The 20,590-nt window shown below is 39.5% G+C and overlaps 1 protein-coding gene across 1 annotated transcript; it reads left to right on the forward strand.

Annotated features, from left to right (window-relative positions):
• Window positions 1-9,925: 9,925 nt before the first annotated feature.
• Window positions 9,926-13,103, forward strand: LOC115417673 (mucin-7-like). The gene is made up of 4 exons (XM_030131700.1): window positions 9,926-10,035; window positions 10,271-10,338; window positions 10,755-12,219; window positions 12,421-13,103. The coding sequence occupies exons 2-3, from the start codon at window positions 10,292-10,294 to the stop codon at window positions 11,587-11,589; spliced, it is 882 nt and encodes a 293-aa protein (XP_029987560.1). The 5' UTR covers window positions 9,926-10,035; window positions 10,271-10,291; the 3' UTR covers window positions 11,590-12,219; window positions 12,421-13,103.
• Window positions 13,104-20,590: the final 7,487 nt, after the last annotated feature.

A 20,590-nucleotide genomic window follows, 5' to 3' on the forward strand; every position in this document is an offset into this window, starting at 1 on the left:
GGCATTCAGGGCAAGCTTCACCATCAAGGCTGCCTGTGATGTGCCGCCGTCACCCATGAATCTGAGCCAGTGGTACGGAGAAGACCCCACATGTTCCCTCTGCCCATCTCCAGCCACACTCAAGCACATCCTGGTGGGCTGCAGGACCAGCCTTACACAAGGCCGTTACACCTGGCGGCACAACCAGGTACTACGGTGTGTCACAGCTGTGCGGGAGAACCAACGGACAAGAGTCCATGCCCTCCCGCCCCCAGCGGCTCGCTGGCCAACAACAGCCTTTGTCCAGGAGGGTGTGGGCCAAGCCAGTCTGGTCAACCCAAGTCCAGGGGCCGGGAGGCTTGGTGGGGCACGCGACTGGAAGCTAAGGGCAGACACAGGCCAGAAGCTCAGCGGCAGGTGGTCAAAGACCTCTGGAGGGCAGTAGAGAAGGAGTCAGCGGCTGTGGTGGAAGAGGAAGGACTCAGCATGGGCGGTCAAGTGAGGCACCTGGGGGGTGAGGCCAGGACACTGGGTCTGACCGCTGAACCCTCTGGAGGCGTGGTGGGCCCAGTCAGCCAAACACTGGTGAAGGAGGGAGCCCACCTGATGAGCCCAGGGTACCACCACTGACAGTACCAGCCCAAAGTCTAAAGTATGCAAGACAGGGACCTGAACATGTAGACCTACAGAACAGATCCACATTATTATTATGTTATAGGTTTTTTTCTATTCAGATTTATGAATTTTACTGCTTAATCTACATAAACCCAGTGTGTCCATCCACTGGCATTGATCCAACTGCATGGGTTTGACTGGAGAAGCAATGTTGGAGAAGATGACGGCGTTTCCCGCAAACATAGAAAAACATTAAACTTTTGAAGCGTTTAGTTTTTATTGGACAAAATAGGCCTCAGAGACAGAATGATTTATATATTTTTGATATAAAAATGATATTTCCATCATCTCAGTCTAATATCAGAGTTTTATTCTGATGCTTATCGTGGTCATTTGTCAAAACCAAAAACACTAAATGAGGACGAGATAAACACAGTGGTGCCAGCGTCTCCATATCAGCTCTGACTTTAGTGGTAAATTATTAAAAAGTGCTGCAGTAAAAGCAGCTCCAAAAAAGGCATCGTTTTGTCTCTGGAGTCTGAAGGAAAAACCCGTTCAGAGCCTCGTGGAAAAATTAAAATTAAAAAAAAAAAACTGGGTCGATTTGAGGTCTGTCTTCATTTGGTTTCATCTGTCGTCATTTCTGTATTTTTTTTTTCATTTCTTGTGTTTTTATTTCTTTTCTTTAACCCTCTGGTTTCCCGCCCACAGAGGTCCTTCTTAAACACCAGAATATACGTTTAGTGTCGTAATAACGTCCAGACGTTCTTATACAGTTTGTTTTTTACGTTTGTATTTCATCGCCTTCAGCCAGAAACTATGATGGCGCATTAGAGCCACAAAAGAAAATAAAAACACTGTCACTACGAGAATAAAGTCATAAAATATCAAGATAAAACCTGTATTTTTATGAGAATAATCCAATCCAAACTTTATTGTAGAGCACTGTAAAAAAAAAAAAAATACAGTGGACCAAAGTGCTGTACAGAAAAAAAACAACAACAAAAATAACAGAGTAAAATACAAGACGGATTAAAAGACAAAGAACAACTTGTAAAAAATAAAATAAAAAAATTTAAAATAAATAAAAACACAGAATAGATAAAACCTAAACAAAACAATAAAATACAAGAATAGATTAAAACATAAAAAGCTGTACATTTAAAAACAACTACAAATTAAAGCCACAAGCGGCATCTAAAGGCCCTCCCCACGGGCACTCCAGTAGAAGTATGTCCATCGTTCAGCAGGTGGCGCTCTAGCACCAAATTTCAGTGTCTTCTGATGAATGGGTGTAGGCCTGGGAGATCGACAACTGATTCAAATTTGAGGCAGATCTTTGGTTTTATGTCCAAACTAAAGAAATTTTTGTATAAGTAAATCTGTAGGGGGGCGCTATGCAGCTAAAATTAAAATTTCTTCCTTTGAATGGGTGTAGGCCTGCGAGATGTACCACTGAGTCAAATTTGAGCCAAATCGGTGTTTTTATGTCCAAATTGATGCAATTTTCGTGAAGGTGAATTTGTAGGGGGCGCTATTGAGCGAAATGGCAATTTCTTTTGATAAATGGGTGTAGGGCCTGGGAGATTGGCAACTGATTCAAATTTGAATCAAATTGGTGTTCGTATGTCCAAACTGAAGTAATTTTCATAAAGGTAAAATTGTAGGGGGCGCTATAGCTCCAAATTTCAAATTTTTCTGATAAATGGGTGTAGGCCTGAGAGATAGACATCTGAGACAAATTTGAGCCAGATTGGTGTTCGTATGTCCGAACTGAAGCAATTTAATAAAAACATTTTTTTTTAAAACTTGTAGGGGGCGCTGTAGTGTGAAAGAATTGGCTAGCTTTTGATGTCCCACTTCTCTAGATACTGTACACTGATTTTGAGCTCATTCGGCCAAACGGCCAAGGAGGAGATAGTTAAAATATAACGTCAGCGAACACGCTGACTCAGCATTTTGGAAATTTCAATCCAATATGGCCGACTAAGGGCTGGTTTTGGGGCGTGGCCATAATAATATTTTTTGTTTGTCTCCTCATGATGAATCTGTGTACCGATTTTCGTGGCTCTACGACAAACTTTATGTTGGACGAGCTCCCATTGGCGCAATGCATTTCCACTTTTCAAGGGGGCGCTGCTGCAACATTTCTTTACCGACATCTACGAAACCTATATGTAAATTCAATTTCTCGCACTTCTGAATTTTAGGCAAAATTTGGTGAGTTTTCGTAAATGTTCAGAGGGTCAAAATTGAGCTCAAAGCGCAGGAGAAAAATCTGAATCTGAGCAAGAACAATATAGCCGTTTCTATGGCAACCACATATTTGGCCTTATTTGAAAGCTCTCGAGCTCCCCCACATGTCTGTGGGGTCAGAGGTCACGTGTCGTGCACAGACACACAAGTGACTGACCCCGAGTGGGCGTGTCCCATTGACTCCCATTCATTGTGAGCAGGTGTAAATATGCTGTTTGTGCACATGTCATGTACATGTTCTTAAAGGTCTCAGTGCCGTGAATGTGAATATGTGTGAGAGTGGCGACAGTGGAGAAAGGCGACCGCGTCACTGGCGATTTGGTCCCCATGCGCCCACTGCAGACTCAATAGGCCCTGCGCCGGCTTTACCTAATAAGGCCTAATAAGTGAAGGAAAAATAAATAAAAACCAAAATAACACAATAAAATACAAAAACAGATTAAAAGACATAGAACTGTAAACACAAAATTAAAAAATTAAAAATAAATAAAAATACAGAAGAATAGATAAAACCGACATAAAAGAATAAAATAGAAGACAGCACAGGGTTAAAGTGTGTTTAATATACTCACCTGGACACCACAGGGTTAAAGTGTGTTTAATATACTCACCTGGACAGCAGAGGGTTAAAGTGTGTTTAATATACTCACCTGGACACCACAGGGTTAAAGTGTGTTTAATATACTCACCTGGACACCACAGGGTTAAAGTGTGTTTAATATACTCACCTGGACACCACAGGGTTAAAGTGTGTTTAATATACTCACCTGGACAGCAGAGGGTTAAAGTGTGTTTAATATACTCACCTGGACAGCAGAGGGTTAAAGTGTGTTTAATATACTCACCTGGACACCACAGGGTTAAAGTGTGTTTAATATACTCACCTGGACACCACAGGGTTAAAGTGTGTTTAATATACTCACCTGGACACCACAGGGTTAAAGTGTGTTTAATATACTCACCTGGACACCACAGGGTTAAAGTGTGTTTAATATACTCACCTGGACACCACAGGGTTAAAGTGTGTTTAATGTACTCACCTGGACACCACAGGGTTAAGTGTGTTTAATATACTCACCTGGACAGCAGAGGGTTAAAATGTGTTTAATATACTCACCTGGACAGCACAGGGTTAAAGTGTGTTTAATATACTCACCTGGACACCACAGGGTTAAAGTGTGTTTAATATACTCACCTGGACACCACAGGGTTAAAGTGTGTTTATATACTCACCTGGACACCACAGGGTTAAAGTGTGTTTAATGTACTCACCTGGACACCACAGGGTTAAAGTGTGTTTAATATACTCACCTGGACACCACAGGGTTAAAGTGTGTTTAATATACTCACCTGGACAGCAGAGGGTTAAAGTGTGTTTAATATACTCACCTGGACAGCACAGGGTTAAAGATAAATGTGAAAGTTTTATGTAAATTTTATGACACTAATTGACACAAACATACTTCGACATGAGTTGCGAACAGTTCAATTCACGACGTCTGGATGGTGTTTTGGATCCTTGTACCAGTACTACAGGTACTACTCCATGTACTACTAGTACTATTACAATTAAAACCATTCGTAGTTTTCAGTATTTACACTTAATTATGTGTTTTTTATTGGTCCGACTGTATTTGACCCTGAACTTAAATGTGTTTTTCATCTTTGATCTAAATGCTTTTCTGAGGTGCACCTGAATGCACCATGACGTTCTGCTCCTGTTGGTCCCAGTCATCTGGCCTCTGATTGGATAATGGGACTCTGCTTTGGTTCGTCATCGTCCAATCAGGTTGAAGAGACGCTGTTGATCCTCCTGAACGTTTCGGTTTTTAACGGATGAACTTTTGCTGAATCTTCCGGGTTTTTTTCTTGACAAACTCCGAACATGAAGAAACGCTGTTGGTCAAACTGAGGTTTCAGCTCGTCTGTGTTCAAATTAATTTAAAAAATCAGTGTAATTCTAATTTCAGATAAAGATAATTAGCATCTCATTAGTTTGAGTTGTGATGAGTCCGATATCCAGTCATTACACACTTTAATTAATTGTCGATTCCGGAGCAGAGATAATATTTAACCGACAGGGATCCGTTCAAACTCACATGATTATTATTCATTAACTGTTGGAAACTTTGGGTCTGTTTATCAACAAGTTTAACAAGTGAAACAAACGATTTAAAGTTTAACGAGTGAAACAAACGATTTAAAGTTTAACGAGTGAAATGAACACGATTTACATGATGAACAAGTGTTGAATTAGGATAAAGTGACCTTCAGTTCTATAACCTTTAGTTCTATAACCTTTAGTTCAATGACCTTCAGTTCTATGACCTGTAGTTCTATAATCTTCAGTTCTATAACTTTCAGTTCTATAACCTTTAGTTCTATGACCTGTAGTTCTATAATCTTCAGTTCTATAACTTTCAGTTCTATAACCTTTAGTTCTATGACCTGTAGTTCTATAATCTTCAGTTCTATAACTTTCAGTTCTATAACCTTTAGTTCTATGACCTGTAGTTCTATAATCTTTAGTTCTATAACCTTTAGTTCTATGACCTATAGTTCTATAACCTTTAGTTCAATGACCTTTAGTTCTATAACCTTCAGTTCTATAACCTTTAGTTCTATAACCTTTAGTTCAATGGCCTTCAGTTCTATGACCTGTAGTTCTATAACCTTCAGTTCTATAACCTTTAATTCTATAACCTTCAGTTCTATGACCTTTAGTTCTATAACCTTCAGTTCTATACCCTTCACTTCTATAACCTTCAGTTCTATATCTATGACCTTAGAAAAGGGTTTTTACTAAACAAAGCCTCCTCACATATAGTACTACTACAACTGCTACTACTAGTCACAGTAGTACTAGTTGTAATAGTAGTAGTATTACTGCAACTACTTTTTGTAGTTGTAGTAATACTACTAGCACTAGCACCAGTACTACTAGTACTACTACTGCTGCAAGTATACTACTACAAGTACTACTACTACTGAAGATATACTACTACTACTACTACTACTACTACTACTACTAATAATAATAATAATAATAATAATAATGAATGGGGTTTCAGACATAATTTGGAACATATAGAACATATTGAACACATAGAATTTCAAGATGGAATGTTGCCGTACGGTTTTAATCTCTTGTATTTATGAATGAATGAATGAATGAATGAATGAATGAATGAATGAATGTTTATTTCAGTTAAATACAAGATACAAAACACACACATATAAAAAGACAACAAAACAAAACACCTACATATTAAAAAAGAAACAAACAAGCATAAAATTAACACATTTTGTAACTGAAAAAGGAAGAAGCTGAAGCCGGAGGCTTATTTCTGCTTCTCCTATTTACATCCTTAGTCCATGTCCACACCTTAAGTTGCAGCAGATAAATACTTAAACTTAAATTATACTACATTCAGTGTAATAATATGTGTGTTTATGTGTTTATGTGTACATGTTCATTAACATGAACTGTTCCATTTTTTTAAAATAAACAAAATCATTCATTCGTTCATTCATTCATTCATTCAACATCCAACCAATGGACAGACTCTTAGAGATGGATCTAAAAATGATTGACAGCTGGGATGTCCAATCATGGACCATTGGATGTATGGGTCACATGACGTCCTGGTGTTTTACTGTTCACACCTGTGGCCTTGTTTTCCATCTTTGTACACAGTTAATGGTGTTGACAACAGGTGAAACTGCTTATATTTGATCTGATTTGTTGTTTTTCTGTGGTTTATTCTTTGGATGCTAACAGTAGAACAGACTAAACCTGGTCAGCCTGTACAATGTACTGGTGTTCACTTGTCGCCCCCTGGTGGACGCTCACCTCATCTGTCACTGTTGAACAGCAGCAGCTCCTGTGAGTCCGTTACCCATGATCCTCTCTGCTCTGAGGTCGCTGTCCGTCCTGGTCTTTGTGTCGGACCAGTTTGACCCGGTCTCATTAAAACCAAAGCCTCTTCAGATCCCAGACCTGGTTGTGTGGTCTTTAATGTTCGGTTTCCATGGAGACGAACTGACAGGGATCTGATTGGCCGTGACGCTGAGACGCCTGCGTGTGATTGGACGGGACTCATCATTTTGTCTGATGGGTTGTAGATTTCTGCATTATTTTTTACGTCGTTTCATAACATCATACGGTCTCAGTTTTATACGATACATGATGATAAAGTTTTTTTATTAATATTCATTTAATTACAGTTTATGTCTTTCTTATGTTGGAAAATAACGTCACATTTATGACAGACTGAGACTTGAGGAACTGGAACTCCTTCTATTTTCTGTATGTGGGCTCTGTGTCTTTAATAACAATTCAGTTAATTAATGTTCTTGAATATTGACAGTTTTCTGTTCTATATAATAGTTCAGATAAAGTTGGGTTTTCGTTGTCACTGAATTACATAGTGTTTTTTTAACTTTATTACATTTGTAGATCAAACATTTCACACTCGTTTCATCAGATTTTTGTAAACAAACCACACATTCATGACACATATATGTTTAATATTCACTGCTTTGTCCCAGTTTAAGACGAATTATGCCTGTTTTCTGCATGTGGAAGGTCCTGATGGATCGAAAACGACATCATATTAGAATTCAGATGGAGTATCTGATAAGAACCATCCTTTTTTTTTTTTAATCAGTGTCACACAATCCAATTAGAGCACTTTACACCTTTGGAAATAATTATAATTATTATTAGAGCAGCTGTGATTCAGTGTGAAATTATAATATAAGAAGAATTATCTGTGATTAAACATGACATTTGAGTTTTTCTTGGACATTTTTATGCAACTGAAATTCACGTCTTCATTAAACAGCGTCTACAAACTGATGCTAGACGTGGTCTTTCCTCCTACAGTTTCATACACGCATCGTTTTCATAGTTTCTGGTAAAAACAGAGCTGATGGATAATTTAGTATTTATAATAATCTGCTTCTCAACTCTGATTATTGATTTTGTGGCAAAAAAAATGGGAAAAAATAAAGCACAAATTGAAGCACAGCGGTTGCCGTAGTAACCATATGTCTCTGTGTTGCAGGACAGCGGTTGCCATAGTAACCATATGTCTCCACCTTATGTCTCTGTGTTGAAGGACAGCGGTTGCCATAGTAACCATATGTCTCCACCTTATGTCTCTGTGTTGAAGGACAGATCCTCCTCAGCTTGACGCCTTCATCATGGACAAAGCGCTGCTCGACTACGAGGTTTCCATCGACGCCGACTGTAAACTGGCAACTGTCGGGAAACCGTTCGCAATCGAAGGTAAGACGTCTATTCAACGAATGAACTGATTCACAAAGATTCACAAACACATAACAAATGAACGGGTTCAAAGGTCATGGTTTATTTCCGTGTGGATGTTTTCACATGGGTTTAGTTCTGTTTCAGGTCGATCACAGTCCTGGTCTTAGGTCAGAGGACTGGACTCAGTGGGTCCAGTTCAGGACCAGGACTCTTGAACGTGGTCTGGTCTAAACCTGTAGGTTCTTCTCACATGGATGTGGTTTTAATGCAGGACCTGAAGATGGACCACATCCAGGTCTGAGTTCAGCCTGGTCCAGGGGGTTCAGAGTTAAATGGACTATCACGATATGTCGATGATACTCACACATACGTTGTTAAAAAGGCAAAATACTCCACCAAGAGATGAGATAAGAAAAATAAAAGCATTAGATTGGACAAAAAGAAAAATAAATAAACTAGTATTTTCCTCAGAATCATTTTTATTTAGTTTGTAAACACACTGAAGGAAGTCTCTGTCAGTAGTTGTTGTTATAAATTATTAATAGAAAATATAATGAAAAAAATGTAAGGAAATTCAAATACATGAAGACACAGTATTGACTTTTATACAGATATGCTGCAGCTGTGGATAACAACAAATATCATTTATAAATCGTTGTATCTGCTCAGAATCAGAAAAAATCATCTCTTTTCATGAGCTTCATTGGTCGTTTATGATAAACTGAGAGGAAATCTGAAAGTTTAGACTCTAAAATTAGTTCCATGAGACGCTGAGGTTTAATTCCCGACATTCACTGAGTGTTTATTGGATGTTTCCAGGGGTTCTTCAGTCCCCGATGGTTCCGTTTCCACTGAAACATTTTTCATCCAGTTTCATCATCTTGACCAATCAGAGCTGAGTCTGTCGATGGTTTAATGTCGGACTGTTTGAGCTCCAGACGCAACGGACGGGTTAAAACTAGGAATGAACCATAACTGTGTTTTTACAACCGATAACTTCCTGCTTTTGTAACCGATACCGATACCAAACAGCTCTAGTTCCCATTCTTCCAGTTGTTTTATTCTTTTTTCAGTCAGTGTTAAACTCCGTTAATCGTCCAATAAAGGTTTCAACAGAACCTAAAGCCAAGGTCTGCTTCAAAAGGACAATAGTCTTAGTCTGGATCGGTCTCGGTCTTGGTCTGGATCGGTCTCAGTCTTGGTCTGGATCGGTCTCGGTCTTGGTCTGGATCGGTCTCGGTCTTGGTCTGGATCGGTCTCAGTCTTGGTCTGGATCGGTCTCGGTCTTGGTCTGGACTGGTCTCGGTCTTGGTCTGGATGGGTCTCGGTTTTGGTTTGGATGGGTCTCGGTCTTGGTCTGGATGGGTCTCGGTTTTGGTTTGGATGGGTCTTGGTCTTGGTCTGGATGGGTCTCGGTTTTGGTTTGGATGGGTCTCGGTCTTGGCCTTGATCTTGGTTTTGGTCTTGACTCCATGTCCCGGTGGTGGTTGATGTTGTGCGTGGGTTCTATTGCTCCAGGTTATGGTATCGGCCTCCCCCAGAACTCCCCCCTGACCTCCAACATCTCCGAGTTCATCAGCAGGTACAAGTCGGACGGATACATGGACCTGCTGCACGACAAGTGGTACAAGGTGGTTCCATGTGGAAACCGAGGTTTCGCCGTCACCGAGGTGAGTCACAGCGACCAGGTTTAGCAGGGGTTTAGCACCCCTTTACCACCACTTTACCACCCCTTGTGTTTCAGACTCTTCAGATGGGGATCAGTCACTTCTCAGGTCTCTTCGTGTTGTTGTGGCGTCGGCGTCAGTGGGGCTTTACTGACGCTCGCCGGCGAACACGGTTTCTTCAAGTTCATCCTCCCGCACATCCGCCGCCGACAAAACCTCAAATACTGGCTGCACACGTCGCAGGTACAACAGCGTTCAGAACCCAGTGGGTTTAAGGTGGACTGGGTTTAAGGTGGACTGGGTTTAAGGTGGACTGGGTTTCAGATGGACTGGGTTTAAGGTAGACTGGGTTTAAGGTGGACTGGGTTTAAGATGGACTGGGTTTAAGGTGGACTGGGTTTAAGGTGGACTGGGTTTAAGGTGGACTGGGTTTAAGGTGGACTGAGTTTGATCTGATGTGATGTGTTCGTTTTGGCAGAAAATCCATCGAGCTCTGAACATGACGTATGAAGATGTGAAGAAGAAGCAAGCGGAGAAAGAGAAAAGGTCTGTCATCAACACTTCAAAACACGAGAAGACCTTAAAACACTCCAGAGTTTAGTCACAGATCAGAAGAGAAAATTAATTAAAAAATAAATGTTAAACATTTGGAAAATAATCATTTAAATCAGCAAAAGGGGGAAAAAATTAAGAAAATAAACAGAAAGAAAATGATGAGAATAATCAATGAAATGAACAAAACTGCTTTAAAAAAATAAACTAAATAAACAAAATGAAGAAAATAATGAAGGAAATTAATAAAAATGATTTTAAAAATATAACGATAATAATCATCAAAATAACAAAAAACACAAGTATTCATGTAACTGTAATATTTTTGCTGATGAATGAGGCTCCTCCCACCTTCTGTTTTTATGACATTCATGTTTTGCGTTACTTCCTGTTTGTGTTTTTGTGTCCAGCTGTAACCTGCAGAAGTCCCAGCCCCCCCCGGGACCCCCTGCCCCGCCCCCTCCCGGGACATCAGCCAAGTGGAACAACGAGACGGCGAAGGACGAAGCACTCGCTGCCACCAAGGATGCCCGCGACTTCAAACGTGTCCACTTTAACCTGGAGACACTCAACACCCGCCGGCTGCTCGCCCGACTCGCCGCCTCTGATGCTAAAGTGGGCGGGACCAAAGGCGAAGGGGAGCAGAAGGCGGGGCCAAAGGCGAGCAGACTCTGTGAGAACGGAGGTCCGGCGCCGTCCTTCGCCAGCTTGATTCTGGCGTCCGCCGCCTCCTCCTCCTCGTCTTCTCTCCGCTCCAAGGCTTCGGCTCCTCCCCCTGCCAAAGCGGCCCCTCCCCCTGCTAAAGTAACTCCTACCTCTGCCGCGGCAGCCCCTCCTTCTACCGCTGTGACCACACCCCCTGTGGAGGTGGCTCCGCCCCGGCCTGGCGAGCTGGAGGAGCTGCAGGAACAGATCGACCAAATGAGAGAGCGGTTACGGACGGCTCTGGCGAGACGCGCCGAGATCCAGACCACTCTGGCCAAACCCACTGCCACCACAGCGACCAGCAAGGACCCGCCTCCTTCAGCCTCCATGACGACAACGACGACAACTGCGACCACGACGACGGCGACGAACACAGTGGCAGTGACAGTGACGACCACCGCCACATCCCCGCCTACCGTCACCCCGGTAACGCCCCTCCCCGCAAACACAAAATGCGTGACAACGATGACGGACCCGCCCCACAAAGTCCTGTCCAAAGTCCGGCCCTTCCACAGCAGACTGACCAATGAGAGGAGGTGATGCTCTCTGGACCGGTCACATGACCTTCTGCACAAGGCAGCCATTTTGAACAGCCACGGTGGGAAAGTTTTTACGCTCGGTTTATCTCGTCTTATTTGTCATAGGACGTCGATCAGTAGGTTTTTTTATGGTAAGTATTAGAGACATGATTGACAGGTGATATGATTGACAGGTGACATCTGGAGGATCTGATTAAAGCCAACGAAACAAGAAAAGAAGAAAAAAAAACTTGTAATATCGCAAGAATAAGATAAAGAGAAGCTGACTCAAACACAACAGCTGCTTTTATTTGATGGATATTCATTTTTAATTGTTTTAATTTTGTCCGGTAGTAGTTTCACGCAGATAGAACGGCGTCTTTAAGGTCATAATATTGCGACTTTAACCTCTGGGTGTTTTTATCGGACCGTCCTTTGTCGTTTTGTCGTCATTAAAATACTCAGGTTCGATCTTCAGTTTCCCACTCCGACCGTTCAAAAAAGCTGCCGAGACTCAGAGGCTGATGTGGGCGTGGCTGATGTGGGCGTGGCTTTAGACGGTGAGCAGGAATCGGACTTCCTCTGGCAGCAATGACGGACGTCAGCGGAGACTCCGCCCACATCAGCGGAGTGATCCCATTGGACGATTCAGGTAGTTTGAGCGGAGTCCAACAGAAAACAGCTCCGCCTTAATTTATGCGTTTATCTGTAACTCATTCATTTATTTATTCATTTATTCATTCATTCATTTATTGGACAGATGATCAGTTCATTCTTAGTTAAAGCCTCTTGAATCCATGCTTTCATCCATTCATTCCTTCATCTGTTTTTTTCTTTTTTTTTTTTTTCGGAGACTCCGCCCACGCCTGACGTCGAACTAACGCCAAACAGGAAATGAACTGGACAGGATGATTGACAGCTGCTCCCTCCCAACGTTACTGTGTTTTTATCAGGTGTGTGAGTTCTCGTGTCGGTGTGACCTTTGACCTTTCTTCGGGTGGGGGGGTGTTCAGTAGCGCCCCCTGCTGTTTGTACTGATGAGTGTTTGTATCCCTGTTCACATTCACACTCAGTTTTTAAAGTTTTCTTTTACCTGTTTTTACCCGTTTCCTCCACAGTCACATGTTCAGGATGCATTAGCTTAGCTTAGCTTAGCAACAACATTAGCTTCACTTTAGCAATAAAACAGCTAGCGTACCTGACACCTGCGACGTTAGCTCCTGTAGCGTCGGTGGCAGGTTCGCGGTGGATCGGACCGACCAGAACCGGTCTACGGAAGAACAGCTGGACCACGGTCCAACTGAGCATGTGCAGGATGGAGTCCGACTGAGCATGTTCAGGATGGAGTCCGACTGAGCATGTGCAGGACGGAAGTAACCGACGAGTTCCACCAAACGCTGAAATACTGACGTTTTAACGGATAAATTTCAGTCCCTGGTCCTGAAATGTTGTGTTTTATTATCGATTATGCTGGGATTGTGAACTACAAGATTTATATTTTGGATTTTAAACTGCCATAAAATTATGAAAGATCAATATTTTTGCAAACTTTTTTCTCTTCATTTTCTTCACAAAGTTTTTTTTTTCTTGTTTAATTCACTTCAAAATTGAATTAATCACAATTGAAAAACCAAACCTTTAGATTCCAGTTTTTATCATAAACCAGTTTGAAAAAAAAAACATTAAAATTCAATATGTGACTTGTATTATTATTGGTCTGATTAATAAGTGTGAAAGCTGATTTGTACTTTTTGTATAAAGTCAGATTGAACAGAAAAGTCACGTTGGTGTGAACGGTCAGATTTCCACCATAGACTTCCATTATAAGCACATTCTATGACACCCCCCCCCCCACCCCCCACCCCCCAAAAAAAAAAAATTACCTTTGATTTCCCGTTTTTCTGCAATTTTATAAAATAAAAGACAATTCCAAAATCACCCCATTTTATGATGAATTAAGATGCAATCATAAATAAACGCTAAAATGACGTTTCTATCAGTTTTTCAGTTATTAGACCTGAAATGTGTTTTCTTCTTCATTAAACTAATTTTTATGGAAACTATAAGATTTCATGGTTTTATTTTTTTAACCATTAAAGACCCAGGTGCGGTGGCCCAGAGGTGCAACAGCCCAAAAAAATTATACACTATAAGAAAAAAAGAGAACAGCCCCAAAAAATTATCCACGCTGAACATTTTTCAGGCCTTCAGTTAATGTGGCTAATGCTAATGAAGTAACCTACTGGAAGTGGAGGACAGTGCGCTAAAAACAGTTATTTTTAAAAATATATAGTTGATAATTTTTTGGCCTGTTCTTGTTTTTCTTATCGTGGATAATTCTTTGGCCTGTTTTCTTTTTTTTCTTATATGTATCATTTTTTGCGCTGTCGTCTTTTTTTTCTTATACTGGATAATTGTTTTGGGCTGTTGCACCTCTGGGCCACTGTACCCAGGACTACTACATTTAAGCTTTAGTAAATAATTTATCAGTATTTATAATATTATCTTCTGTATTTGACATTTTTCTGTGTAAATCCTGTATTTTTTATATTTAATTCACTGATCACGTAGATGTTCATTCAAACTCAGAGTAAATTCAAAGGTTATTTTATCAAAAACAGAGAAAACCTGAAGAAAAAGGGACTTTTTCTGTAAAATATATTATGAGTATATTTCACCCCAGTGTGTCCATCCGCTGGCATTGATCCATGGGTTTGACTGGAGAAGCAATGTTTTATTTGGTTGTTTGTTCCATCAATTTTGGCCTATTTTATTCTTTTTTCTTTCATTTTATTCACATTTTGACTTATTTTCTTCATGTTACTTTTTATTTTGATTCTTTATTCATTTTTGCTCATGTTATTGACCACTTTGCCTGTTTTTTGTTTTATATATTTTTACTTCATTTTAGTACATTTTTACTGATATTTTTACATTATTTTATTATTTTATACATTTTTTATTCACTTTTGTTCATTGTATTTATGATTTAATTTATATATAGACCCAGTGTGTCCATCCACTGGCATTGATCCAACTCCATGGGTTTGACTGGGGAATCAATGTTGGAGAAGATGACAGTGTTTCCACAGAAACTATGGAGCCTCTGAATGTCCAAATATGGTCATATCTGATGACCATGAAAAGATAAAGAACTATATTTGACACCAGTTATTGACATGGACTGATAGAATTAGTGGATCAACAGGTTAAATGCACACAACCTCTGCTTCCCTTTCACTTACTTTGGTCAAATTATATGCATATATATATATATATATATATATATATATTTTTTTTTTTTTTTTTTTTTTTTTTTTTTTTTTTAATTTGTGTGTGTGTGTGTGTGTGTGTGTGTGTGTGAGATATCGAAGCAAATGTGTGCCATCAGATATTGAATGGTTGTATTTTGCAATTTTTTTTTTTTTTTTGAATGGTTATATTTTGTCATTTGAATTTTTTCTAGTTGATTTTTTAATGGTTGTATTTTGTAATTAGAATTTTTTGTAGTTGAATTTTTTTTTATTTTTTTTTTGAATGGTTGTATTTTGTCATTTGAATTTTTTATAGTGGATTTTTTTAAAGGTTGTATTTTGTAATTTCAATTTTTTGTAGTTGAATTTTTTTTAATAATTGTATTTCGTTATTTGAATTTATTTATAGTTGAATTCTTTTAATAGTTGTATTTCATAATGTGAATTTTTTTATAGTTGAATTTTTTTGAATAGTTGTACTTTGTGATTTGAATTTTTTTTTTTTTATTGTTGAATTTTTACACACAGTTTCATATTCTGAATTCAATTATTCAAAAAAAGTTTTTTAATTCAATATTCTCAAATACATGTTTCAAATTCAATCTAAAAAAAAAATGATAAAACATCTTGACGAGGCAAAATCAACAGCATACTGAGCCACTCCGTCTAACTTTCGTAATACAACTGTTCAATATCTGACGACACACATGTGCTTCCATATTTTATTTCTTCTGTTTTTGTGAACGAAGCAGATCATTGTGTCAGATTCGGTCTGAGTCGGTTCCGTGTCGGCTCCATGAGTCCAGACCTGCAGATCGGATCCGGACGTTCAATCTGAGGTCGGTGAAATGAAATGTTTGTTCTGTCCGACGCTGTGTTAGCATCGTATGGACAATTAGCCGACAAGCATGGGGTGAACTTCTACAGCACGTCATCAACGTACAGCATTAGAGACAGATGCCAATCAGGTGTAGCGCACTAAGCTAGCAGTATTAGCACATTAGCATCCACCCATTCGATCCGTTGCAGCATCAGCCTCAGAAAATACTGGTTTAAAGAGGAAATACTGTCAAGTTCAAAAATAAACAGGCTTTAAAGCAACATATGTACAAATATACACAGTACTGTATCAGATACTACAGTCTACTCTCGTTAAACCGCCCGCCGTTATACCGCCATTTCTGCTTATCACCATCCGCCAGCCCAGTTCCATGCACAAACAACACTTATACTATTGATTTCCCGACCGTTATACCGCCAGCGTCGCGGCGTGGCACCTCCGAGGTGCGGCTCCCAGTGTTGTCTTTTCCGTGGAAACCGGGTCGAAATGGCTCTTTGAGTGTTAAAGGTTGCCGATCCCTGCCTTACAACATAACAGAATCAAGATTTATTTAGAAACGCAATTAGAACGGGTTAACGGAGGCAGCATAGACATCATATAGTAAAGACATGCACATTATGGACGCAACCCGTTGTAACGCCATTTTCACTATACCGCCAATTTGGCCGTGAACGGAAGTTGGCGGTATAACGAGAGTAGACTGTAGTTATCCACCTCTGGTCCCCATGCTAAGCTAGGCTAATCTGAGCTTTGACATGTGATGCTGATGAAAGCAGGGAACCATGGGACAGTTTTGGGGTGGTGTGTTCAGGTGTGCTCAGGTGTGTTCAGGTGTGTTCATCTTCAGTCAACACGTTTCCAGCTGTGATGCATTCACTGTCTATTAGAAAAACAGACGCTTCGACACTGACATGGGAGCATCGGAAAACTGAAGGACATTTGGAAAAACTGTTGAGGTTTTCCGGTGATTTTGTTCACGTTTTTTTTTTTTTTTATGACAAATTTTTTTAAAAGTAAAATAAAGTAAACAGGAAGTAAAGTTTGAACCAAACAGTTAGTTTTGTTCTTCTTGTTCTTTGTTTTCTCACAGCTGGGGTTTTTTTCATAAAAGTGAAACCACTTTAATGGTCACGAAAAATCACTGATTTGGAGAAAAAATACAGAAAAAAGTAGGTTTATGTGAGACGTTGACACATGATCATCATCATCATCATAAAAACCAACATTAGAAAATGATCTATTTAATTAAAGGTGCAGTTATGTTAATTACTCTGGAATTAACTGGAATTAAAGGTTTATTTTCTAAACAGTAAAAGATGAAAATGATGCAAAAGATAAAAAATTAAAAAAACAAAAACAAAAACATTGTAACAAAAGGACTGAAAGTTAATGTTTATTTTTATTTAATGCAACGTCAGCTCTTATTTAAAAAAAAAAAAAAAAAAAAAGGATATTAAGGATTTTGATTCTTTATGATCAGAACATGATGAAAATAAAAACACACAAATACATGAGTCATTAACGAAAACATTAATCACAAAGATGAAAAATAGTTAATTTCCAAGTTTCTATTTTTACATTTTGTACGTAATTGTTCTGAGAATTTGTTTGATGTAAAACAGACGCTGACTCTGTTAAAATATTCAGCTTTGTTGAAAAACATAAATAAATAAATAGTTTATTTTAATGATTCTTATGTTACTTTTAATGTAAATGTTAATGATTTTATTCACTTCTGTTTATTTTGGTAAATTTTATTTTTTATTTTGTTCATTTTATCTAATATTTGGATCAGTTTGTTGATTATTTTTTTCATTTTTATTCATTTATCAATTATGTCATTTGTTGATCCAAACAAATAACTATTGTTATAATTATAACATCACATTTATTCCATTTCATATTTTATTTGTTAAAGTTTGTGTGGTTAAGGTTATTGTTCAATGTAGTTGTTTTGAAATTGCACAACAAATTATTCAAAGAAATGCAATAGTTATTAGAAATCAGACAAAACACCACTGTATGTAAAATAATTAAAAAAAAAAAAAAAAAAAAGTAAAGCTGAATTCTTCCCAAAAAAAAAAAAGTTAGAAAAGTTTGATCTCACAAGATATAAACGGGGAAAAAAGTAAATGAAAAAAAAAACAAAAACATTAAAATGATTCACAGCAACTGAAGCTTTAGCTAATACGTTCTGCTCCTTAAATGAAAAATAAAATAATTAAAAATAATAATAATATTATTCATCAGCACCTATGATCGATGAGACAGGATTCACAGTCAAACCAATAAAAACCATTAGACACAATTAAAACAATGAAATAAAAAAAAACAGTTAAAGGCAGAAAATGATGGAATTGAAAGTTGAACAGATGAATGTTTCCTCTTTAACCCTTTGACCACATTTAAAGCCACTTTATTTCAATAAATGCAGTAATTTACTGAACTGAAGCAGCTGGAGCACTGGGACAGAACCAGTCAAACCAGAACAGTCCTCCAGAAAGAAAGAAAGAAAGAAAGAACGAAAGAACATTCAGGTCAGTGTTTGAAAACCACTGTGTCTGTTGAACATGATGTGTTCCACAGTGAACTAAAGGCTGTGCTGTTCCGCCCCCTGGAGGACAAAGGCCTGAACTACAACAGAGTTGAAATGAGCCCAAACCTGCCCCTGCAGGAGGAAAGAAGAAGTGCATGAACTGTGGACAGAGACTGAGGATGATGAAGTGAATGAAGAAGAGGAGGAAAAGAAGGAGGAGGAGCCAGTGTTTCAGTTTGACGGCACAGACTGGAGGACAAACTATGGAAGAGCAGAGGTATGAACAGAGAGAAAGAAAGAAAGAAAGAAAGAAAGAAAGAAAGAAAAGAAAGAAAGAAAGAAAGAAAGAAAGAAAGAAAGAAAGAAAGAAAGAAAGAAAAACCTACACTCTATATCCAACAGTATTCCCTCTCCTGCTTTGACTCCCATATGAATGTCAGGTCCATCCCATTCCTAGTCTATGGGTTCAGTCTGACGTGGCTCCACCCTTTGCAGCTCTAACAGCTTCAACTCTTCTGGGAAGGCTGTCCACAAGGTTTAGGAGTGTGTTCATGGGAATTTTGGACCATTCTTCCAGAAGTGCATTTGTGAGGTCCCACACTGATGTTGGACAGAAGGCCTGGCTCTCAGTCTGCGCTCTAATTCATCCAAAGGTGTTCTATGGGGTTGAGGTCAGGACTGTGTGCAGGCCAGTCCAGTTCATCCACACCAGACTCTGTCCTCCATGTCCAAATGGACCTTGCTTTGTGCACTGGTGCACAGTCATGTTGGAAGAGGAAGGGCCGGCTCCAAACTGTTCCCACAAAGTTGGAGCGTGGAATTGTCCCAAATGTCTTGTTCTGCTGAAGCATTCCCAGTTCCTTTCACTGGAACTAAGGGGCCCAGCCCAGCTCCTGAAAAACAACCCCACACCATAACCCCCCCTCCACCAAACTTTACACTCGGCACAATGCGCTCCCACAAGTATCGTTCTCCTGGAGACCGCCAAACCCAGACCCGTCCGTCAGATCGCCAGATGGAGAAGTGTGATTGGTCAGTCCAGAGAAGGCTCCTCCCCTGCTCTACAGTCCAGTGGCGGCGTGCTTTACACCACTGCATCCACCGCTGTGCATTGCACTTGCTGATGTATGGCTCGGATGCGGCCGCTCGGCCACGGAAACCCATTCCATGAAGCTCTGTGCGCACTGTTCTGGAGCTAATCTGAAGGACACATGAAGTTTGGAGGTCTGTACCATTGACTCTGCAGACAGTCGTCCACCTCTTCACACTCTGCACCTCAGCATCCGCTGACCCCGCTCCGTCAGTTTCCGTGGCCTACCACTGCGTGGCTGAGTCGCCGTCGTTCCCAAACACTTCCACTTTCTTCTAATCCAGCTGACAGCTGACTGTGGAATATTTAGGAGCCAGGAAAGTTCACCACTGGGTTTGTTGCACAGGTGGCATCCTATCACAGTTCTACGCTGGAATTCACTGAGCTCCTGAGAGAGACCCATTCTGTCCCAAATGTTTGTAAAAGCAGTCTGCATGCCTAGGGCTGGATTTAATACACCTGTGGACATGGAAGGGACTGGAACAGCTGAGTCTGAGGATTGGGATGGAGGAGACAAGACTTTTGGAAATATAGTGTAGATACAAATATGCATAAATTCACACACACACACACACACACACACATACACACATTTATATGTACACACATACCTAAACATATATACAACCCTTCCTAATGCCTCCGTGGGTAAAATAAAACCATTTCAAACCATATTCCAGAACCAGTCCAAATGTGGTACTTTCACACATACTCTAGTCTTCGTACTCCACCATCAATGGCTGTCAGAATTTTTTTTAAAAACACTGGAAACAACCAAAAACCCCTTTTAGAACCGTTTTTAATGTCGAAGCCATTAAATAAAACCATTTAAAACCATATTCCAGATCCAGTCCAAATTGGACTACACTTTCTCATGTACTGATTTACTTGTTGTACTTATTAAGTTCCTTTTTTACTTATATACTCATTTATATACTTATGTCGATGCCATCCCAGTTATTTAAATAAACACTTTCTTCTTCTTTTACTGTTTTAATGTTGATACTTTCTGTTACTCATGTATTTACTAACATCCTTTCTTTCTTTATACTTTTACTTACATACTTTCCCAGTTACTTCCAGATGTACTTTCTTGTACATTCTAAGTACTTGTTCAGTTACTTCTAAACTGTTTCCTTTCCTTTCTTTCTCACGGACTCTTTTCTTGTTTCTTTTCTACTTCTTTTCTTTTCTTTTGTCTTTTCTTGTTTCAGTTTTTTTTTATGTTCAGCTCTGTGTGACTCATGTTTCACTGCTGTTTGTGTTTAAAGATAAAAGGTGTTTTAAAGTCACTTCTGATTA

The sequence above is a fragment of the Sphaeramia orbicularis genome, chromosome 4 (assembly GCF_902148855.1).
Source record: "Sphaeramia orbicularis chromosome 4, fSphaOr1.1, whole genome shotgun sequence".
Taxonomy (NCBI): Eukaryota; Metazoa; Chordata; class Actinopteri; order Kurtiformes; family Apogonidae; genus Sphaeramia; species Sphaeramia orbicularis.

What these genes read in the sequence shown, in the direction of transcription:
- LOC115417673 (XM_030131700.1), top strand. Translation starts at nt 10,292, where the DNA reads ATGACGTATGAAGATGTGAAGAAGAAGCAAGCGGAGAAAGAGAAAAG. An exon ending in CAAGCGGAGAAAGAGAAAAG is followed by an intron (nt 10,339 to 10,754) that starts GTCTGTCATCAA and finishes TTTTGTGTCCAG; the next exon opens with CTGTAACCTGCAGAAGTCCC.